Here is a 23,104-nt window from a genome sequence, read left to right on the forward strand (position 1 = left end):
ACTTCTCCGCGGGCCGCTCAATTTGGCCGCGGGCCGCACATTGCACACCCCTGCCATAGAGTATACTTAAATTACCATTTCTTGAAATTTATATTTTATTTATATTCTTACAACATTTGATACGCGGTAAATATTTCATATATTTCTATGAAAATTATAAATAATATAAATTTAGTGTATATATATTTAAATTATATATATATATATGAAAAATTAAACGACCAAATTAAATTTTTTAATGCTAAAAGACTAAAGTTCCCAGTATACTCATTAGTACATTAATAACAAGCTTAAGCGATTGGCAAGAATAATAAAGTTTATACTGAATTAATACAAGTTCTCAAATTTGCTTCCAGTCGGCTTGGGGCCTAACGGTTAAATTAGAATGAGTTGAATATTCTACGATAAAAACTTATTCATATATAAATTCGATTCCTGTTTCTTTCATCTTTTCTTCAACTTGTCTATCTATTTCATCAGATTGTTCCGCGGTAAAATAGTTTTTCCACTTGCCAATGGTTCCTGAAATATAATAACTCACTAAGAAAGGGAAGAATTAAAGACAAATATACAAATTCGTGGCTAAACAGCATACAAAACTATCTAATAAATATACCAAAACACAAGTATTGCAGCATAATCTTATGACGCAACGAACTAATTTATAAAACTTTTGTACCTGTAAAGCATTGCTTAGTTGCATGGCGATTCATTCCATCTTCTGATTTCGATTCCATATCCGACTTCTTCATGTTGTCAATTGAACAATTTTTAACTATTTCATAGATTTCGTCATCTGATAGTTCTACTCCCAAGAATTCTGACAACTCTTTTGTTTTTTCGAAAGGATTCTTGATATAAAACAAAATACATTTTGAGGTCAGGCTGTAAGAAATGTCATCTCATATCAATTACACAGTAATTCGCATTATACACTCATGTTTGTACGTATACAACGTATTCCATTTTTAAAGCTAGTTGTATGATAAAATTTCAAAACATAGAAATATTTCAAAATTAAAATTTTTTAAACAGACATCTTTTAGATGGCTTGATTGAGTGATCATTTGTTGTTGTTCAGAATTAGTTCAATATGGATTACTTTTATCATTTCTTCATACACGATCAATATTGCATTCTTGTTGTTTTTTATATGCGGCAGCCAACTCAAAATGTGATCCAAATATGATTCTCCTTTTCGTATGGCCAGAGGAAGAGGATCTAATTGAATAAAATTTTCTATTTATTTTCTAATTGATTATTTTATTATTTTCAATCCAATGTCGTTTGCCTGATAATTGATGCTTTTCAAAGGAATTTTTGTATTAGACAATTAAAAAAAAAGGTTTTCAATAAACGTTTTTTGACATTAAAGATCCCAGTTATTTAACCAAAATACTTTGGACTAGACACTAAATCTTTGGTCTCTTTCTGGCATAAAATAATATTGTATGTAAATAATCGCTTTCACTAAACATTTTTCGACATTAGATTTTAGTTATTTAAGCAAAATACTTTGGATTATCGACTACATTTTTTGCATTTTCATAAAATAACATTGTTGTTTGTCCCCAGTCTGTGAATGCTATTACCTTTCATTTGTCGTTCAAAATAATCGTTTCAATCATCGGGTGAAAATCTTGCTAATTCACCCTGCCAAGGAAATCCCTTAACAAAATGAAAGAACGATACCAGCCTGTCCTTTGGATTCCGCAATGTGTAAACGATCTGAAGAATGATCACAAATAAAATTTTTCATTGCTTGTTTATTCATATTTTGTAAATACAATTTAAATTGTTTACTAAGTGGCATATAATACAGCTCTTCACTATGTTATATTTTACTTTTGTAAATCTATAATATCACTTCGAATGATCGATAGAATATTTTATTTCCAGAATTTTATTCTCTTAGCTTATATATACGTAACATAGGCTTGCCTTTATGTTCCTTTTTTCGTATTTTTCTAAATTCACCAATTCAGCTGGTAGATGTGTAACAAAATATCTTCTAGGTATAGGAATATTGTGCATGACATTGAACTTTGAAGCTAAAATATACGACGACAACCATCAAGCATAAGTTATCACTTTGAAATAGCGACATTTGAGAAATCTACATAGTATTAAATAAATAACAAGCGTACTGTGTTTGGGAAAAACAATGTTGTAGTGTATATTGAATTGTCTATTTTGAATGGAAGTAAAAATCATCAGTGCTATATAGGGCTCATTGTATGTTATTTACGTTTTAAAATGCCAACAAACAGTATCAAAGCAAACCCAATAGTAGGGCTACAAACGCGATAACATTGATCACGGTTTTTCTTAGTAAAAACAGTTGTAAGTGGGCATTCAATAGAATGATATGTATTTGTAACAATGTATCTATTAATTTCTACAATAACCTACGTGTACATGTTTCAAGATACAAATGCGGTAAAGTGATATCTTTTGTCAGTTTATCAAGTTTTTCGTCTCTTCCATACAATATCTGACGAATAATTTCTCGAGTCCATGTTGTGCCTAAAAAGAATACATAACTTGATATTGTCTGTCATTTTTCTGTTTCTTTTATTTGTAACTATTTTTTAAACCTGTTTTTACACACGATGCCACCATCACTTCGTTTTCTCTTGGCTCATGATGATCGAATGCATAAGATACTGTATCTGGATGGAACTGCGGAATGAATAAATGATCATTCCATTCTAGAACTTTGTCTTCTGGAGAGTATGTGAAAGTATCTTGGAAATGGACGAAGTCTTTCTGGCACCATTCAGGTAGTTCTTGTTTTAGATTTGCCATAGAGTTTATTATTTACAAAAAACACTGCAATTATATGAAAGGGCCAAGTCTTGCATATTCAAATAAAATTTGATTGCATTGAAATAATAATATATAAAAGAAAAGTGTCAACCTTCTTATATTTAAACTACCTTTGCTCGGTCGTAAAACTCCATAAAATGTATTTTGAACAAAACACTGAACCTGACTTTATATCTGCCGTGTTAAATGTAGTAAAATCGTCATTATGATATAATAAAAGAGTTTATCCGTAAGAATGTAGCATGCGATATTATTTATTTTAGAAATTAATTCAGTCCGATGGAACCATATCGTAACAACATGAATTATAATTAAACTTGAAAGAGATGTAACTTAACTATTCGATAGCAACAATATTCATATTGTCATCCAAAAAAAACTACCAATCCCACTATTCCACAGACCCAGTAGATCAGGTGCTAAACAGGAAACGAAACCATAAGAATGATAAGCACTCGCGCTATTTTCCCCCTATAAGCAACAGTAATTAAATAAGAAGCTGTTCCATTTAATACTGCCATCCGAATTATATTTTTGTAGTCACTGTGTCTATTACGTTCGGATTTGGGTATAATCCACCCGTTTTAAGAATTTGAATTTAAGAATCCTACTTTTCTACAAGCCCAGTGAGGTCTTTCCTGTAGACAACAGTAATTAAATTAAAGATTGTGTATTCAATATTGACGTCTGAATTCTATTTTTGTAGTCACTGCATCTATTATAGATGCGGATTTGGGTAGAATCCAAGTGTTTTCAGGATTGGCATTCGTCAGATAGTCTAAGTCGTATTAATGATTCCTTATTGAATTTCACATATTAACGCTCTCGTTTTGTCCGTTTGCCACTACAAATCTTGGCGCAAACAATGTTTAATCCAAATGATGTGTGGTGTGGTACAAATGATTGGTCTCATAGGTTCTGTTGAAATATCACACATATCTAAAGTATTCAATCACAAATTATTATTAATTAGAAAATTTGCTGATAAATCATCTATCTATATTTCGGCAAAGTATAAGTACCTTAAATCACAAATTATTATTAATTAGAAAATTTGCTAATAAATCATGTATCTATATTTCGGCAAATTATGTGTACCTTGAATTGGCATTTAGTATATTCGATTCGATTTCCTGGTTTCGAACGGCTTTCCAAAGCTTATTGTCAAGGCCAGTTTCGTCTCATATTTGTTTCTTTATTGTGGCCTGAATGCCAAAAAAAAAACAAGTAGCGCTAGTGACGGGCTAGGTCCATCACGAGTATTTAGTGCTCTGCAAGTCTCTCTGCAACTTCAACTATTAATGCACGAGTACCTTAAAAGCACATCTAAATAAGCACTGCAAAGTAGTTGGAAGTTACAACTAATGTACGTTCTTATTGCCAGAGTCAATTATTAACCTGCTTGACCGACATATATTCCTCTGTAGAATACAAACCTTTTTTTAGTAAACAGTATCATTAGAGTGGTCTCGATAGCTACAATGTAAGGCGATTGAAGTTGTGCAAACAAAACTCAATTTCCAGGCAGTTCAAATACTGTACGGTGTACGCAATATATATTACTAAGTGGGTTGGTTTGGCAGACGAATAGGTTTTTCAATGAATAGGTTTTTGAACTATACCGGTTCCATTCAATGTTCATGCTTAAACCTTGGCAATGTGACCATTTGCAACTCTGAAGTCATTTGTGATTAAATTGGTATTTCTATATTATATCTAGAATAGAAAACGTACCATATTATACTTTCATATGCATTAGTAGCTTTTGGCCCCCGGGAAGGGGCTGATTAAACTTTTGCTTATAAAGATAAAATACCAATCATTTTTATTCATACATCATATTCAATGATCCATTCTTCTTGATTATATTGAAACATCAATTGAAATATCTCGTGCTATGAGTCAATTACGTACCGTATCACGTACCACAGTCAAACATTTCACATAAAAACGTCACTAAATAACATACTTCAACTTAACACCACCTGAATCAACTTTCGGTACAGTGACTCTCACAACTGTTTAGGGCTGATGGACGACTCGACTACACGGACAACTCACCAGGCCTAGCTGTAGTCGAGTTGTCTGCCACCCATTTCACATGTCCCGTGACAATGATCTGTTTTTATCCATTCAATTGCAACCTGAATTGAAATACTAAGGGCATTTGGTCCAGTAATCAATAAGAAAAGCGACTTTTTAGGTTTTCCACTAGGTGTTCAAAAACGTGTCAAAGAACAAGAACAACAAGAGAGCTATGCTCAAATATATGGACAGGTAGAGCCACATAATTTTGATGACGTCATAGCAAAAAAAAAGTACTAGCCCCCTGGAAAAAAAATTATATCTCTAATCACTGGAAATTTCAAAGCAATTGGTTCAGTAATCAAAGAGAAAAACAATTTCTTCAAAACGTGTCAAAGAACAACGAGAACAACACAAGAGAGCAATGCTTAAATATATAGACACGAAAGCTCTTTACAATAATTACATCACGCTGTTAAACCAGAAAATATTTTTTGCATTGATAAAACCGCAACCACGATATTTCATAACATGTTGAACACTATTGGTACATTGTAATGCTTCCTTATTGGCATATTTATGTTGTTTACCGCAGAACTGTAATGAAAAAAGCTAAAAGATAAGCATAAACATAGCAGCTGTGCAAGCGTACAAATAAAATGGAAAAAGTTAATTTGACTGCAAATGCAGGGAGAGTAACATTTAAAATTTTAAATAAACGTGATATGCTTTGGCACTTATCTACGTCACATGTTAAAAATTATCGGAGAAGTTGTAAAGTTCTTCCTTAGCATACTTTAGTTATTCACGGCAAAACTGTAACGAAAAGATGAGAGCGTAATTCACAGTGTTATGGTACCGGTGCCTTAACTCACCAGTACCATACTTTATCTGTAAGTCTGATACCGGTATTCGATGGTGGAATGGTTCTTCTTTGGCATGTACAAACTCAATTCATTTTATGTTATCAAAATAAACTAATACGCTAGTATACAAAACTTGAATTTGTGCAATAGTAAGTCACCGTGCTGCGTTACCGTACGTTCGCTTCTTCGCCGCAATCGCCACAAGGTGCCGCTATTTTTCATTGTGATCACCAATTCGCACAAAAAAACTAATCTCTTGAAGTCCACAGAAAATTTTGAAATAAATAAAAGTAATTTTTTGCATTCTATAAAAGGTCGTATATACATAATACAATCTAAGACAATCTGAAAAAAATGTGCTACCGAAGGGTGCCATATTTAAAGCCATGCCCTTTTTTCGAAATGTGGAAAGTTATCTTGGTTAAGATGTTTTCGGTAAATTACGGCAAGATTCATTTACAAATAATTTGCTGTCAAATCTCATTCTAGATTGGATTTAGACAAAATCAACTGATAGGCTGGAACCAAAACTTCTTTAGTTTTTGTATCTCTCGATATTAAATCATTTTTAACTGCTTTCCAGATGCCTAATTTTCAATTGTCCGATCTTACAAATTCATTAGCGTCTGCTCTGCATTTTCCTTGAACTGTTCGCTGCTCAGCAAGTGACAGCATTATGAATCGCGTTGTTCGCTTACGCTGTTAGGACGTTGTTACGTCATAGGCATAGATAATAAATTGGACTAATATATAAGCTTTGCAGCGCAAAGGGAACCAGATCAAACTGAATTAAAAACTAGTTTTGCTGGCCGCACACAATTCCAAATTGGCACTTCTCCGCGGGCCGCTCAATTTGGCCGCGGGCCGCACATTGCACACCCCTGCCATAGAGTATACTTAAATTACCATTTCTTGAAATTTATATTTTATTTATATTCTTACAACATTTGATACGCGGTAAATATTTCATATATTTCTATGAAAATTATAAATAATATAAATTTAGTGTATATATATTTAAATTATATATATATATATGAAAAATTAAACGACCAAATTAAATTTTTTAATGCTAAAAGACTAAAGTTCCCAGTATACTCATTAGTACATTAATAACAAGCTTAAGCGATTGGCAAGAATAATAAAGTTTATACTGAATTAATACAAGTTCTCAAATTTGCTTCCAGTCGGCTTGGGGCCTAACGGTTAAATTAGAATGAGTTGAATATTCTACGATAAAAACTTATTCATATATAAATTCGATTCCTGTTTCTTTCATCTTTTCTTCAACTTGTCTATCTATTTCATCAGATTGTTCCGCGGTAAAATAGTTTTTCCACTTGCCAATGGTTCCTGAAATATAATAACTCACTAAGAAAGGGAAGAATTAAAGACAAATATACAAATTCGTGGCTAAACAGCATACAAAACTATCTAATAAATATACCAAAACACAAGTATTGCAGCATAATCTTATGACGCAACGAACTAATTTATAAAACTTTTGTACCTGTAAAGCATTGCTTAGTTGCATGGCGATTCATTCCATCTTCTGATTTCGATTCCATATCCGACTTCTTCATGTTGTCAATTGAACAATTTTTAACTATTTCATAGATTTCGTCATCTGATAGTTCTACTCCCAAGAATTCTGACAACTCTTTTGTTTTTTCGAAAGGATTCTTGATATAAAACAAAATACATTTTGAGGTCAGGCTGTAAGAAATGTCATCTCATATCAATTACACAGTAATTCGCATTATACACTCATGTTTGTACGTATACAACGTATTCCATTTTTAAAGCTAGTTGTATGATAAAATTTCAAAACATAGAAATATTTCAAAATTAAAATTTTTTAAACAGACATCTTTTAGATGGCTTGATTGAGTGATCATTTGTTGTTGTTCAGAATTAGTTCAATATGGATTACTTTTATCATTTCTTCATACACGATCAATATTGCATTCTTGTTGTTTTTTATATGCGGCAGCCAACTCAAAATGTGATCCAAATATGATTCTCCTTTTCGTATGGCCAGAGGAAGAGGATCTAATTGAATAAAATTTTCTATTTATTTTCTAATTGATTATTTTATTATTTTCAATCCAATGTCGTTTGCCTGATAATTGATGCTTTTCAAAGGAATTTTTGTATTAGACAATTAAAAAAAAAGGTTTTCAATAAACGTTTTTTGACATTAAAGATCCCAGTTATTTAACCAAAATACTTTGGACTAGACACTAAATCTTTGGTCTCTTTCTGGCATAAAATAATATTGTATGTAAATAATCGCTTTCACTAAACATTTTTCGACATTAGATTTTAGTTATTTAAGCAAAATACTTTGGATTATCGACTACATTTTTTGCATTTTCATAAAATAACATTGTTGTTTGTCCCCAGTCTGTGAATGCTATTACCTTTCATTTGTCGTTCAAAATAATCGTTCCAATCATCGGGTGAAAATCTTGCTAATTCACCCTGCCAAGGAAATCCCTTAACAAAATGAAAGAACGATACCAGCCTGTCCTTTGGATTCCGCAATGTGTAAACGATCTGAAGAATGATCACAAATAAAATTTTTCATTGCTTGTTTATTCATATTTTGTAAATACAATTTAAATTGTTTACTAAGTGGCATATAATACAGCTCTTCACTATGTTATATTTTACTTTTGTAAATCTATAATATCACTTCGAATGATCGATAGAATATTTTATTTCCAGAATTTTATTCTCTTAGCTTATATATACGTAACATAGGCTTGCCTTTATGTTCCTTTTTTCGTATTTTTCTAAATTCACCAATTCAGCTGGTAGATGTGTAACAAAATATCTTCTAGGTATAGGAATATTGTGCATGACATTGAACTTTGAAGCTAAAATATACGACGACAACCATCAAGCATAAGTTATCACTTTGAAATAGCGACATTTGAGAAATCTACATAGTATTAAATAAATAACAAGCGTACTGTGTTTGGGAAAAACAATGTTGTAGTGTATATTGAATTGTCTATTTTGAATGGAAGTAAAAATCATCAGTGCTATATAGGGCTCATTGTATGTTATTTACGTTTTAAAATGCCAACAAACAGTATCAAAGCAAACCCAATAGTAGGGCTACAAACGCGATAACATTGATCACGGTTTTTCTTAGTAAAAACAGTTGTAAGTGGGCATTCAATAGAATGATATGTATTTGTAACAATGTATCTATTAATTTCTACAATAACCTACGTGTACATGTTTCAAGATACAAATGCGGTAAAGTGATATCTTTTGTCAGTTTATCAAGTTTTTCGTCTCTTCCATACAATATCTGACGAATAATTTCTCGAGTCCATGTTGTGCCTAAAAAGAATACATAACTTGATATTGTCTGTCATTTTTCTGTTTCTTTTATTTGTAACTATTTTTTAAACCTGTTTTTACACACGATGCCACCATCACTTCGTTTTCTCTTGGCTCATGATGATCGAATGCATAAGATACTGTATCTGGATGGAACTGCGGAATGAATAAATGATCATTCCATTCTAGAACTTTGTCTTCTGGAGAGTATGTGAAAGTATCTTGGAAATGGACGAAGTCTTTCTGGCACCATTCAGGTAGTTCTTGTTTTAGATTTGCCATAGAGTTTATTATTTACAAAAAACACTGCAATTATATGAAAGGGCCAAGTCTTGCATATTCAAATAAAATTTGATTGCATTGAAATAATAATATATAAAAGAAAAGTGTCAACCTTCTTATATTTAAACTACCTTTGCTCGGTCGTAAAACTCCATAAAATGTATTTTGAACAAAACACTGAACCTGACTTTATATCTGCCGTGTTAAATGTAGTAAAATCGTCATTATGATATAATAAAAGAGTTTATCCGTAAGAATGTAGCATGCGATATTATTTATTTTAGAAATTAATTCAGTCCGATGGAACCATATCGTAACAACATGAATTATAATTAAACTTGAAAGAGATGTAACTTAACTATTCGATAGCAACAATATTCATATTGTCATCCAAAAAAAACTACCAATCCCACTATTCCACAGACCCAGTAGATCAGGTGCTAAACAGGAAACGAAACCATAAGAATGATAAGCACTCGCGCTATTTTCCCCCTATAAGCAACAGTAATTAAATAAGAAGCTGTTCCATTTAATACTGCCATCCGAATTATATTTTTGTAGTCACTGTGTCTATTACGTTCGGATTTGGGTATAATCCACCCGTTTTAAGAATTTGAATTTAAGAATCCTACTTTTCTACAAGCCCAGTGAGGTCTTTCCTGTAGACAACAGTAATTAAATTAAAGATTGTGTATTCAATATTGACGTCTGAATTCTATTTTTGTAGTCACTGCATCTATTATAGATGCGGATTTGGGTAGAATCCAAGTGTTTTCAGGATTGGCATTCGTCAGATAGTCTAAGTCGTATTAATGATTCCTTATTGAATTTCACATATTAACGCTCTCGTTTTGTCCGTTTGCCACTACAAATCTTGGCGCAAACAATGTTTAATCCAAATGATGTGTGGTGTGGTACAAATGATTGGTCTCATAGGTTCTGTTGAAATATCACACATATCTAAAGTATTCAATCACAAATTATTATTAATTAGAAAATTTGCTGATAAATCATCTATCTATATTTCGGCAAAGTATAAGTACCTTAAATCACAAATTATTATTAATTAGAAAATTTGCTAATAAATCATGTATCTATATTTCGGCAAATTATGTGTACCTTGAATTGGCATTTAGTATATTCGATTCGATTTCCTGGTTTCGAACGGCTTTCCAAAGCTTATTGTCAAGGCCAGTTTCGTCTCATATTTGTTTCTTTATTGTGGCCTGAATGCCAAAAAAAAAACAAGTAGCGCTAGTGACGGGCTAGGTCCATCACGAGTATTTAGTGCTCTGCAAGTCTCTCTGCAACTTCAACTATTAATGCACGAGTACCTTAAAAGCACATCTAAATAAGCACTGCAAAGTAGTTGGAAGTTACAACTAATGTACGTTCTTATTGCCAGAGTCAATTATTAACCTGCTTGACCGACATATATTCCTCTGTAGAATACAAACCTTTTTTTAGTAAACAGTATCATTAGAGTGGTCTCGATAGCTACAATGTAAGGCGATTGAAGTTGTGCAAACAAAACTCAATTTCCAGGCAGTTCAAATACTGTACGGTGTACGCAATATATATTACTAAGTGGGTTGGTTTGGCATACGAATAGGTTTTTCAATGAATAGGTTTTTGAACTATACCGGTTCCATTCAATGTTCATGCTTAAACCTTGGCAATGTGACCATTTGCAACTCTGAAGTCATTTGTGATTAAATTGGTATTTCTATATTATATCTAGAATAGAAAACGTACCATATTATACTTTCATATGCATTAGTAGCTTTTTGGCCCCGGGAAGGGGCTGATTAAACTTTTGCTTATAAAGATAAAATACCAATCATTTTTATTCATACGCGTAAGCTTAATACCATTTTCTTTTATTGGACCAGTATAACTAGTAATGACTCGCTGTTTAGAAAGGTGTAAGTTTGAATATAGGATAAATGTAAAAATAAAATTTGAATAATTATCAGTCACGTACTTGACCACATGAAATTATTACATATTCAAGAGAAACGGGCCATACTTGGTGAAGAGAAGGTAAAGTGAATTTAAATGTGTGTTTCATTGCATGGAAATTAACGAAAACGTTTAAATTCTCACAATGTCATTATTCAAGAGGCTTTCTGAACACTAAGAAAAATATATTTATGTAAAGTTTTATCTGGTCAGACTTTCTCAAACCACATTATTCAACTGCAACTGGAAGAGAATCCACGCACATTTATACAATGGGTGTCATAGCAACATAAGGTTATCATACCATTTAGAGTTTCGCATGATAGAGAATCCATAAAATTGATGATTGTAGAATTTAACAGTGGAGAACTCCGATAAAGGATTTGAGAGATTGAACAGAGTATTTCACCGCTTCGGATTTGAATAAAAATTCTAACTTAAACAATGGTGTCATTTGTTTCTCACAATTGAATGTTATAGGTCAGGGAGACAAAATAATTTTGCGGATTTTTCAAAATGTTGACGACATTCCCGGCCATATGGGATTTACATCTGATTGAAGCATCAAGAAAAACAAAAAAATCAATTTAACCAGTGTGTTTCATATTTACCAATGCCCTCATTCCTTGTGGTTTATGCGTCTCAAGTAGATGAATTAAATACGATTGTTGTTTTTTCGGTAAATGTAGGCTTGAAATAGTTTTTCAATGCCGATTACACTAAGTCTTTGAGTGGATGTCCAGATTGGTAGAATTGAGCACCGACGATCATGTCTTTGTTTTTGATTGAATACTTCTAATATATTCTGTGATCCGATATTCTAGATATCTTCCTGTTTCTTCAAGTACTGCATGTCACAATGGTTGCAGTTTATCTATAGTAGATGACGTTTTCCATGTGTTGCACGTGGTTTCATGATAATATTTGGTTGAATAGTTCTGTGTCTGTTCAAACCTTAAAATTCCCTATCGCAGTGCCCCACTGTTAATCAATTATCTACAATAACCGATTTTATTGATTCTTCAACATTCGTTAACTCCCATTCCCATAAAAGTTTTATATTGCTATGATACCCATCGTATAAATGTGCATGCAATTTCTCTTCTTGTTGTAGTTGAATATTGTTCATCTGACGAAGCGTTTACAAAAATATATTTTGTGGTGGTGTGCAGCAAGACTATCGAATCATTTAGTATAGTTTCTTCACTCTTGTCATAACATCCTCGCATTATATTTATCATTATATCGACATAAAGGCATCGAAAACCGATAAGTAGTTAGACCCGTAGGAATCTAATCGATAACAAATATTTTCATAATGATTGTTATCTATTGTCACATGATGCATACCTATGTTACTGCGCGGTTCCGGTAGCATTCTACATGACTTTGCGCATGAGTTATTTTCTGCCTATATCCTGAGTGGGTGCGAGTGACCGTGCTTTGGATAAATTTCAATAAATTTTCAATTTAATTAGTTCAATTTGAATGATAATAGAAAGATTTTTCTATTCTGTCATCATAAAACCCGAATCGGTAACACATGAAAGCCTGATATCAACTAATTTCTGAGCTCATCTTAACAATCTCAAGCGTAATAACTGTCTGATTGATTTATCAAGATTAGTCTCATCTTTAATAAATTTATTATATGCAAATTCAACGACCTAATATACTTAATACAATATACTTGAATTACCATTTATTACATAATACATTCTAATACATTATAAACATTTGATACGTGGTAAATATATAATTTAATTCTAGGAAAATTATAAAAATTATACATTCAATATTAATATTATCAGATATTTTTTAACTCACGAGAGCTCAAGGGGCTAGAATATCTAAAATATATGAAATATTAAACGACCAAATTAAACTTTTTAGTGAAAAAAGACTAAAATTACCAGTATATTTCTTAGTACATTAATTGCAAGCTAAGCAATTGGCAAGAGTAATAAAGTAGTTCTCGAATGTGCTTCTAGTCGGTCTAGGGCCTATAAGTGATAAATTCAAATAAGATGATATCACACGATAAAAACTTATTCATATATAAATTTGATTCCTGTTCCTTTCAACTTTTCTTCAACTTGTCTGTCTATTTCAGCAGATTGTTTCTCAGTGAAATAGTTTTTCCATTTGCCAATGGTTCCTGAATAATACAGGAATCACATGACTCACAAATAGGGGGAAAGGATTGAAGATAGATATAAAAACAGCATGAACTTTTCTGAAAAGCTATCTAATAAATAAATATACCAAAGCACATGTAGTGCAGAAAAATCTCATAGCGACTAAACTCATTTTTATGAAACTTTTGTACCTGTCAAGCATTGAGTAATTGCATGGCGACTCATTCCGTCTTCAGATTCCGACTCCATATCCGACTTCTTCATGTTATCAATGGAACAATTTTTAACTATTTCATAGATTTCGTCATCTGATAGTTCTACTCCAAGGAATTCTGACAACTCTTTTGTTTTTTCGAAAGGATTCTTGATATAAAACAAAATACATCTCAAAGTCAAGCGTTAAAACCCTATCTCCCTGAGTTTCCTGGGGCCATTTTGTATGGTCTTTTCCGAATTTTTCGTTATCGTCAACCATTAGGCCCTTAATCAGCGTATTCTAGAGTTCTTTTCCGCGAGATGACGCTAACGCGCGTGTCCAACTGTCCAATATTATTTCACAGATGCGACCTCGTGTCCAAAAATTGGTACTCCCGTAGTATGTGAACGAAGATGATGGACATTGGAACGTAGTATGTGTACCAGGTTAGGGTTAGGCCATAATTTCAGGTACAAATACTACGGGAGTCACTTGGCAAGTCGCCGAAATCGCAATAGAACTAAAATAAGGAAAATTGGAATAAAATTATGGCTTAACCCTAGCCTGGTACACATACTACGTTCCGATGTCCGCCATTTTGGTTCGCATACCACAGGAGTACCCAAAAGTTTGTAGCTATTGTGTCTAATAAAGGATTAGGCTTAATTATAGGTAATTAATTTTAATCTGATTTTTTTCTTGTGTTATTTTCCAACAAAACGATACCACAACCATTATCATAGCTATAATAGTTACCGATAAATTTACAATTGTATTCACGGAATTTGCAAATTCAACTTCACTTGATTTGATAACGTCACGCCCTAATTATTACCACATAGAAGCTTTTACTTCCTATCCTTATTTGTAATTTTATCACACTACCACCATTTCACTATGAACATTTTTAAATCAATGCTATTTATACTTTAGACGGTTTCTGACCATGCTAACGCGTTTTATTGCTTGCGTTCACTACATGCGTTAATGATAAAACGTATAAGTATAATATATTAACTCTTATTAACCATTCAAAAACCATATATGACTAAGCACTTCATAAACATCCCGACTAGATAAGATTTGAAATGTTATCTAATACCACACACGAGTAATTCTCATTATACAATCATATTTGTACGTACACAACGTAACCCATTTTTAGTTGGTTGTGTGATAAAATTTCAGAACATAGATATATTTCAACATTAAAATTTCATTCAAACATTCCGGAGTGAGGTTTTGAAAAAATGTCTTATTAGCTGACTTGATTAAGTGATCAGTCATTGTTGTTCAGAATTCTATCAAAATGGATTACCTTTATCATTTCTTCATACACTATCATTATTGCGTTTTTGTTGTTTTTTATATGCGGCAGCCAACTTAAAATGTGATCCAAATATGATTCTCCTTTTCGCATAGTCACAGGAAGAGGATCTAATTGAATAAATAAAAAATTATACATTTTCAATCAAATGTCGATTGTCAGATGATTGATGCTTTTTAACGGAATTTTTATGTCACAACTTTTTTTTCAGTTGTTTCAGTTATTTAATTAGGCAGAATACTTTGGAATAAAGACTTTTTCTGAGATTGAAAGCTTGTTGTTTATCCCATGTTAGTGGATGCCATCACCTTTCAGTTGTTGTTCAAAAAATTCGTTCCAATCGTCGGGTATAAATTTTGCTAATTCACCCTGCCATGGAAATCTTTTAAAAAAATTAAAGAACGATACCAGCCTGTCCTTTGGATTCCGCAAGGTGTAAACGATCTGAAAAATGATCACAATAAAATTTTCATTGCTTGTTTATTTATATTTTTTAAATACAATTTCAATTGTTTACCAAGTGATATGTGAAACACATCTTAACTATATGTTATGAATTTGGTGGTATCATTACTTTTGTAAATCTAAAATATCACTTTTAATGATCGATATATTATTTTGTTTACAGAATAATATTCTTTAAGCTATATTCTACTAAAGCAGGGGTGGGCAACTTCTCTAGTCGGCGGGCCAGATGTGGGAATATGCAGTTCTCGGCGGGCCGAATTATAATATGAATAGTATTCAATATCTTAATCACATATTTATTCGCTAATGCAAGAAAGAAAATTATAAATCGCGTTTAAAGTAAAGTTTAAACTACAAAAAAATATAGACCAAAAAACACATAATGAATTTATCATAATCTACTAAAAGTGTAATAATGTAATATCATAATGTACTGATGTACAGTCAGCGGGCCGGTCAGAATCTCGTCGCGGGCCGTATGTCGCCCACCCCTGTACTAAAGCTTGCCTTTATATTCCTTTTTTTGTATTTTTCTAAATTCACCAATTCAGCTGGTAGATGTGTAACAAAATATCTTCTAGGTATAGGAATATTGTGCATGACGTTGAACTTTGAAGCTGAAAAATACGACAGCAATCAAGCAAGTTATTACTTCGAAATAGAGACATTTGAAGAAATCTACATAGTATTGAATAAATAACAAGCGTACTGTGTATGAGAAAAGCAAAGCTGCAGGTAACATTGAATTGCTATTTTAAATGGAAGTAAAAATCATTCGTGCTATAGACTCTATAGACAGAGGACACGTTGTGTGTAATATAAGTTTTAAAATGCCAACAAATCATAGCAAACTCAATAGCTAGAATACCAACGTGATAACATTAATCACGATTTTTCTTAGAACAAACAGTTGTGAGTGGGTATCCAATAGAATGATATGTATTTAAAACAATGTAGATATTAATTTCCAAAAACACCTACGTGTACATGTCTCAAGATACAAATTCGGTAAAGTGATATCTTTTGTCAATTTATCAAGTTTTTCGTCTCTTCCATACAATATCTGACGAATAATTTCTCGAGTCCACGTTGTGCCTGAAAAGAATACATAACTTGTGATTGTCATATTCCTATTTCTTTTATTTGTAACTATTTTTTAAACCTGTTTTTGCAACCGATGCCACCATCACTTCGTTTTCTCTTGGCTCATGGTGATCGAAAGCATAAGATACTGTATCTGGATGAAACTGTGGAATGAATAAATGATCATTCCATTCTAGAACTTTGTCCTCTGGAGAGAATGTGAAAGTGTCTTGGAAATGAACGAAGTCTTTTTGGCACCATTCAGGTAGTTCTTGTTTCAGATATGCCATAATAGTTATTATTTTGAATAAAGAACTGAAATTATATAAAAGTCTCAGTCTTTCAAATTCTAAGTAGAATTGTATTGGATTGAATTAATGCAACCGACGTGTTAACCTGCTTATATTACAGCTACCTTTGTTTAAAAGAGTAGAACATAAAATGTATTTTGAACAAAACAATGAACCTGATATTATATCTGTCATGCTGAATGTAGTAAAATCGTCCACATGGGTGTAATAAAAGAATTTATCCGTAACAATATAGCATGCGTTGTTCTTTCTTTTAGATATTAATTCGATGGAATCACATCGTAACAGCATGAGTATGAATAACTTGAAAGAGATGAAACCTAACTATTCACTAGCAGCAATAATCATATTGTCATCCCACGAAACTACCCAAACTGCTGAACAACACTATACGAATAATAAAAGCTTGAGCGTTTTTTTTCCTATGGACAACAGTAATTAAATTAAAGACTATGTCTTTTAACATTGTCCTCGGAATTCTCTATTTTTGTAATAATTGAACCTATTAGAGATTCGGATTTGGGTGTAATCCGCGCGTTTTTAGGATTCTGGTTCGACAGAGAGTTCACGTCGTTTTTATCGTTTCCTTGTTGATATTTACACAGTAACGCTCTCGTTTTGTGTGTTTGCCAATTTTAAATCTTGTTGCACACATATCTAATCCAAATTATGCGATTGGGCCTAAGGTATTATATCATAGGTTTTCATTATTCAACTTACTGATAAATCATCTATCTATATTCCAGCATAAAACTACAAAGTATGTTTACCTTGAAATTGCCATTTAAGATATTCGACCTCTTTTGGTTTCGGACGGTTATGTGATGGCGATTTATCAGCGCTTACAGTGAAGGCTAATTTCGTCTCATATTTTTTTCTGTATTGTGGCCTGATAGCCAAGAAAATTAAGAAAACGAAAACAGATAGGGATTTGTAAATGAGCGCAAGTTGTTGAAACGCGTTTTTCCTTTTTTGTTATGACGTCATGTACTCAATTCGACTCAAGTTCTTGATTTATTACTTCCATTTTCTAGTAATGCCGGACTAGATTCAGTATATACTAATAATTAGTGCTCTGCATCTTCAACTAATATAATGCACGAGTACTACAGAAGCGCATCAAAGTAAGCTCTGCGAAGAACTTGGCAGTTACAATTGATATACGTTCTCATTGCCAGAATCAATTATTAACCTGCCCGATTGGCACATATTCCGTTGCGCGGTTAACCTTTCTAAATAAACAAAATTATTGTAGTGGTCTGAATTGCTACAGTGTAAGATGAATAAAGTTGTGCAAACAAAATTCGCCTTTCGGCTAATTCAAATATGCCTACTGTATGCAATTTTATTACTAAGTAGGTCTGAGAAACGACAACGCATATGTTTCAATAAATAGGTTTTTGAACTGTACCGGTTTTATTCCATGTTCATGCTTATAGGTGTAACTACACCTAACATGAACCTAAAACGTACCTTTTATTATAGGCTACTTTCAACTGTATTAGTGACCTTTCCCCAGAAAGGGAATGATTCACATAATGCTCATAAAGATAAATAACCGTCATATCAACATGAATGAAGAAATGTAACATGCGTTATTATTTCCTTTAGATATTAGTTCAGTCCGATGAGACCATATCGAAACAGCATGAATATAAATAAACTTAAAATAGTTGGAACTTAGCTATTCAATAACAGCAATAATCATATTGTCATCCCATAAAACTACCAAACCCTCTTTTTCAACACACCCATTAGACTAAGTGCTTTCTTTCCTATACTAAACCAGTGGTTCGCCGAAGGCAGCGCCCCTCACTTTAAAAATCAGGTAGAGATGAGGTAGAAGAATAACATTAACGATCACAAAATTTATTTTTATTTTTTAAAAGCAGCATTTTTTCGTGTAAGTGCGCCGTGTTTTTTCCCCCAATAATTTGGCGCCGCGCGAACAAAACGTTTGAGAGCCGCTGCTCTAAAAACTATCAATAATGAGCAACGTTTTAAAACCGAAAAAAAAATTCTTGGGTCAGGACTTCTGACGTACCAATACTATAATACAAATATATATGGTATTTGGAGTACTTGCATCGAGGCATAGGTATTTTCAATACAAATTGGTCCTTGCTTCAAAGAATAGGATTCAATCTTGCAATCAACTTTCAATGCTTCCACGGAGTTGCAAATATAAATAACTCGTATGTGAAATTACATGGATCCTGAAAAGCTCCCATTTTGCGTTCTTATGTTCTATTGACTTATAGAGATTAACAAATAAAAATTCATTTAAAAACAGTTGAAAAAATCGAGTCAAAAATTGACTAGCGGGTAAACGAGATAAAACTTCAGTGCGAACTTTAAAAACTTCACGAATGTTCAGGCCCTCGCCTGTGTCTATGGAGTCGATTTACGTCTGTGCAAGTTATAACGCTCACTAACAGCTGAATGAATCGAAAATCTCTGGGGTTTGGACGAGAAAAGATTTTATTCATGAAAATCCGAAATTTCACTCTCATCCTAATTGCTTTGGTCTGATCTGAATTAACGATGAATATCAAACATGATTTTAATATATTATCAGTGGGTTATATTTTCCACTGATTGTCATATCAACTCTTTGCTAGATTGCTGTTGTTTTTAAAGTGCTCGTTTAGTTGTTGGCGAAACAAATTTTTTTTAATACAACTGGAGCAGGGACCAAAAGCTGCCAAATTTTTTATAGAAAAAATATATAGTTATTCCTATATAGCGCTTACTACTTCTATTTTTTATATATATTAGGCTTTCGTTTTTTTTTAAGAAGTTTTCTAACACAATGTTTATTGAAAACAAGAGAGCTATGCTCAAATATATGGACACGTTCACCAATTTCAGGAAAAGCACCAACATTTAAAGACATCAGTTATAACAGTGACTGGAAGCCCCGCTTTTACGAGACAGTTACGAGTTAGTTCAGTGTCACCGCGCTGTGTTACGGTACCGGAACTGCTCTATCTTTAGAAGTTCCTGTCTCGTGACAGCGTGAATTGAAATTGCAAGATGGTCCACTCACAACTGTAGTAACACCAACGATCCGAGTCACTACTGTAATATAGCATCAAGTACGGCACTATTCACCATTCCTCAGATCTTAGCAGAGCAAGGATTTCGTTACGAACCACCGACGTTCGATGGCGCGTGATCAAAAGACATGAAGAGGAGTGCCAGCATATGCGTCCGCAGAACGTTCGGTGACGTCATAGCAAACAAAAATAAATCTCACAGAGCTAACAGAAATATTTGAAATAAATAAAAGTGATAGCCTTCTGAAGAAAAATTTCATCTTTAACCACTGAGAATTTTGAAGCTATTGGTTCAGTATTCGAAGAGAAAAGCGATTTTACACGACTAAGAAGAAGAATATGAACAAGAACAACAACATAACATTGAAATGATCGTTATATACACTGACGTGTCCAACAATTGACTCGAAGCTTCACACACATTTCAACGTAGGTACTGCTGTGAAACCCAGCAATATATAAATTTTTCATTTACAAATTCGTTGAAATTAATATTATTGATTTTCTTCAGTTTGGTAACCAGGTCAATTTGGAATAGTTGTTCAAATACTTCAAAATATGTGAAGAATTTTGAAGCTTTTAATAAAGACCAGCAGTTCACATGGCCAAGATTTTAAAATAAGCGCACTTTGTATTGTTGCCAATAGTATTTTAGTTTTCTAATGTGTGTATAACATTGTGTTTGCTAAACGAACTCATAAACGAAAGCAAAAAACTCATATACCGGACTGTTCCAAAAACATCATTAATTACTACATATGTCAATTCTTTTTTATGGATTGAATTCTTGTCGAAAAAGACTGAGATGGATGATGAAATCGTAATATTGTCTTGTGATGCTCCAATGCGATTAATTTGTGGATCTTTTGATGAAATAACGACTGAAATGAATTTTGGAACGACAGCTGTAAAGATACCCGTCCATTGACACGAATATACATCGCACCCCCACAGTAGTGTAATTATATAGCGCCTATATGTTGGACTACGGTAACGGACTATTTACTGAAAACTTTGCGCCCTGACAATCTACGACGTGAAAATTAAAAATCCAATTTATGGAGAAATCAACAATTTATATTTCCATCGTATTTGGCTATCAAGGGTCTCCAACACGCGGCCCGCCAGCCATTTTCTTGCGGCCCTCTTCATTGTTGGGATTTTTCCACAAAATTCAAAATAGTACGATGTCAACTATTAGTAGGTTTTATTGTGTTATTTGACACCAAGAGTCCGGTCCGACAAACTGTAAAAAGTGAAGCATGTTGTCTCAAGACTAGCACACCAACGCAAAATAAAGCCAAACATCGAAACCAAATATCCAGCACAAGTGAATGAATATGTTTCATGTCTCTTTTGCCGTAAGATTCAAGTGTAATTTCAACACAATACATTCAGATACCCATTTTTGTATATTTTTAAATTTTCTTGGTTTGCGACCCGCGTGGCAATACATTTCAAAAAGTGGCCCGCGAAATGTTTTGAGTTGGAGACCCCTGGGCTACATAAACCCATTTGTTAGTTGTATTAGGTTGATGAAGTCGTATGTCAAGAGGACCATGAATATGCACTTCGGATTTCGCAATGTGTAAACAATCTGAAAATAAAGCTAGGAATTCAAATCATATTTCTTTCAATTTCGCAAGGTTTCCGAATGTCTTTGAATTTTTCTGGTTCATGATATTACAAACATATTCTGAATTAAAAAGTTCATCATTTTTTGAATGCGTTTCAACATTTGCGCCAGGCAAACGAGAGTGAATAAGTTTTAGTGGAGTTGTAATTCAAGGCTTTTAGTGGAGTTATAAAAGCTAAAGCGGCTTTCAGCGTCAGAAGACTTTCTCGGGAAAGCCGCTATAGCGGCTTTCAGGGTTCAAAGAGTTAATCCCCATATATTTTGGTGTAGCCCAACTCGAAACTCTTTCTGACAGGAAGCAGATAAGCAGAGTGCAACAAAAGGAATGAACAACAATCTGACCGATCCAATAAGGTAACCTGAAGCGAAAAAAAAGATAAGTGCCACGTTCAAATATATATCCTAGTAAGTCGTAACTTGCTAATCTAATAATCTCCATATCTTCCAACAGATTTCACCAATTGCTTGAAAAAAAAAATGAGCGAGATTCAAATTCGACAAACTTACGAACGACAAGGACCTTCAAGTTGCCTCGAACAACGATTGAAGTAGGCCTAATAGTAACGCCGATTTTATTATCAATTTTTTCACTGTTATTATATTTTTTGCATAAATTCATGATTCGGCGAATCATCGAAAGTAACTTTGTGTCCCGCGAGTCAGTGGTAAGCTGTGGGAATTCATCTTATCACGACTGGGATGTACACCCCTATTTTCCTACTGACAACATCACAACTGAACTTCTGACTCGTCTAAGCCCCCTCCCCCTTTTCACTCAACAGCAAACGAAACTATTCTAAGAGATGACTCGAACGCATTTATAACGAACGACGAAACGATTATTTGGATACATAGTATAGTAATTATTTATTTTATTTACCTTTATATGTTTCAATTGCGATGCCGGAAATGAAGGACAATGAGCGATTACTATCAAATATATGGACACGTAGGCCAAAACGAAGTAGTTCGGATATCTAAACTTTTACAGTACCGTTAGTCTTCCCGACTTAGACTGACCACCAGAACGCGACGACCGTCATCGCACATACACATAATAATTCCATAGAGCCATCAGGATTTTTTGAACCAAATAAGAATAACAGCTTTTTAGCGATAAAAAAATCTTTAACAACTGAAAACTTGGTCCAGCAATTGGTCCAGTAGTTAAAGTGAAAGGCGCCTTTTTTAACGACAACAAAAAATACCAACCAATAACAAGAAAAGAGCTATGCTCAAATATATATGGACACGTATGGCAAAACGAAATATTTTATTATCAATTTCCCGAAAAATTATGTGCAGGAACTTACCAGTACGTTACCTGTTTCAGGGTAGCGGTGACGCTTCAGAGACTGCTGCCATAGCTTTTTCAGGACCTGTGACGATGATCCATTCTTCATGCTTCAGTTTTAACGTGAATTGAAATGCAAACTGATTCGGGTCACTTCTATATTATCAGATCAGGTACCGCAGTCTACCGTTACCCATAAAAAAACTTCCCACTATCGGTAACCACGAGATCCGCCGACGTTCGCTGAGCAAGAGATCCGATGATATGCGTT

At 33.3% G+C, this 23,104-nt stretch overlaps 5 protein-coding genes across 7 annotated transcripts; all 5 read right to left on the reverse strand.

The window, feature by feature from the left end:
* Positions 1-147: 147 nt before the first annotated feature.
* LOC144425593 (sulfotransferase 1C2-like) lies at positions 148-1,463 on the reverse strand. Its single transcript, XM_078114901.1, has 3 exons — positions 1,103-1,463; positions 680-851; positions 148-522 (listed from the first exon to the last, which is right to left on the reverse strand). Exons 1-3 carry the CDS (start codon positions 1,109-1,111, stop codon positions 413-415), a joined length of 291 nt encoding a protein of 96 aa, XP_077971027.1. The 5' UTR covers positions 1,112-1,463; the 3' UTR covers positions 148-412.
* A 179-nt stretch (positions 1,464-1,642) lies between these two features.
* Positions 1,643-4,284, reverse strand: LOC144425843 (sulfotransferase 1B1-like). 2 transcript variants are annotated; one of them, XM_078115569.1, is made up of 3 exons: positions 2,598-4,284; positions 2,413-2,526; positions 1,643-1,728 (listed from the first exon to the last, which is right to left on the reverse strand). In XM_078115569.1, exons 1-3 carry the CDS (start codon positions 2,806-2,808, stop codon positions 1,670-1,672), a joined length of 384 nt encoding a protein of 127 aa, XP_077971695.1. In that variant the 5' UTR covers positions 2,809-4,284; the 3' UTR covers positions 1,643-1,669. The 2 variants fall into 2 exon arrangements, with proteins under 2 accessions (XP_077971695.1, XP_077971694.1); XM_078115568.1 differs by lacking the exon at positions 1,643-1,728 and adding an exon at positions 1,748-2,051.
* A 2,414-nt stretch (positions 4,285-6,698) lies between these two features.
* Positions 6,699-10,835, reverse strand: LOC120345916 (cytosolic sulfotransferase 3-like). 2 transcript variants are annotated; one of them, XM_039415509.2, is made up of 7 exons: positions 10,479-10,835; positions 8,964-9,077; positions 8,493-8,602; positions 8,144-8,279; positions 7,654-7,772; positions 7,231-7,402; positions 6,699-7,073 (listed from the first exon to the last, which is right to left on the reverse strand). In XM_039415509.2, exons 1-7 carry the CDS (start codon positions 10,489-10,491, stop codon positions 6,964-6,966), a joined length of 774 nt encoding a protein of 257 aa, XP_039271443.1. In that variant the 5' UTR covers positions 10,492-10,835; the 3' UTR covers positions 6,699-6,963. The 2 variants fall into 2 exon arrangements, with proteins under 2 accessions (XP_039271443.1, XP_039271441.2); XM_039415507.2 differs by having other exon boundaries at positions 9,149-10,835.
* Positions 10,836-13,115: 2,280 nt separating this feature from the next.
* On the reverse strand, positions 13,116-13,782 carry LOC144425642 (uncharacterized). Its single transcript, XM_078115042.1, has 2 exons — positions 13,651-13,782; positions 13,116-13,479 (listed from the first exon to the last, which is right to left on the reverse strand). The coding sequence occupies exons 1-2, from the start codon at positions 13,721-13,723 to the stop codon at positions 13,370-13,372; spliced, it is 183 nt and encodes a 60-aa protein (XP_077971168.1). The 5' UTR covers positions 13,724-13,782; the 3' UTR covers positions 13,116-13,369.
* Positions 13,783-15,273: 1,491 nt separating this feature from the next.
* On the reverse strand, positions 15,274-16,823 carry LOC120346570 (cytosolic sulfotransferase 3-like). The gene is made up of 4 exons (XM_078115195.1): positions 16,613-16,823; positions 16,432-16,545; positions 15,958-16,067; positions 15,274-15,426 (listed from the first exon to the last, which is right to left on the reverse strand). The coding sequence occupies exons 1-4, from the start codon at positions 16,821-16,823 to the stop codon at positions 15,274-15,276; spliced, it is 588 nt and encodes a 195-aa protein (XP_077971321.1).
* Positions 16,824-23,104: the final 6,281 nt, after the last annotated feature.

This window comes from Styela clava, chromosome 8, assembly GCF_964204865.1.
Source record: "Styela clava chromosome 8, kaStyClav1.hap1.2, whole genome shotgun sequence".
Lineage (NCBI taxonomy): Eukaryota > Metazoa > Chordata > Ascidiacea > Stolidobranchia > Styelidae > Styela > Styela clava.

What these genes read in the sequence shown, in the direction of transcription:
- LOC144425593 (XM_078114901.1), bottom strand. An exon ending in AACTAAGCAATGCTTTACAG is followed by an intron (nt 523 to 679) that starts GTACAAAAGTTT and finishes ATTATATTTCAG; the next exon opens with GAACCATTGGCAAGTGGAAA.
- LOC144425843 (XM_078115568.1), bottom strand. Translation starts at nt 2,808, where the DNA reads ATGGCAAATCTAAAACAAGAACTACCTGAATGGTGCCAGAAAGACTTC. An exon ending in GGCATCGTGTGTAAAAACAG is followed by an intron (nt 2,527 to 2,597) that starts GTTTAAAAAATA and finishes TATTCTTTTTAG; the next exon opens with GCACAACATGGACTCGAGAA. An exon ending in GTATCTTGAAACATGTACAC is followed by an intron (nt 2,052 to 2,412) that starts GTAGGTTATTGT and finishes CGTATATTTTAG; the next exon opens with CTTCAAAGTTCAATGTCATG.
- LOC120345916 (XM_039415507.2), bottom strand. Translation starts at nt 9,359, where the DNA reads ATGGCAAATCTAAAACAAGAACTACCTGAATGGTGCCAGAAAGACTTC. An exon ending in TTTTGAACGACAAATGAAAG is followed by an intron (nt 7,773 to 8,143) that starts GTAATAGCATTC and finishes TTATTCAATTAG; the next exon opens with ATCCTCTTCCTCTGGCCATA. An exon ending in AACTAAGCAATGCTTTACAG is followed by an intron (nt 7,074 to 7,230) that starts GTACAAAAGTTT and finishes ATTATATTTCAG; the next exon opens with GAACCATTGGCAAGTGGAAA.
- LOC144425642 (XM_078115042.1), bottom strand. Translation starts at nt 13,723, where the DNA reads ATGAAGAAGTCGGATATGGAGTCGGAATCTGAAGACGGAATGAGTCGC. An exon ending in AATTACTCAATGCTTGACAG is followed by an intron (nt 13,480 to 13,650) that starts GTACAAAAGTTT and finishes TGTATTATTCAG; the next exon opens with GAACCATTGGCAAATGGAAA.
- LOC120346570 (XM_078115195.1), bottom strand. Translation starts at nt 16,823, where the DNA reads ATGGCATATCTGAAACAAGAACTACCTGAATGGTGCCAAAAAGACTTC. An exon ending in GTATCTTGAGACATGTACAC is followed by an intron (nt 16,068 to 16,431) that starts GTAGGTGTTTTT and finishes CGTATTTTTCAG; the next exon opens with CTTCAAAGTTCAACGTCATG. An exon ending in ACAAAAAAAGGAATATAAAG is followed by an intron (nt 15,427 to 15,957) that starts GCAAGCTTTAGT and finishes ATCATTTTTCAG; the next exon opens with ATCGTTTACACCTTGCGGAA.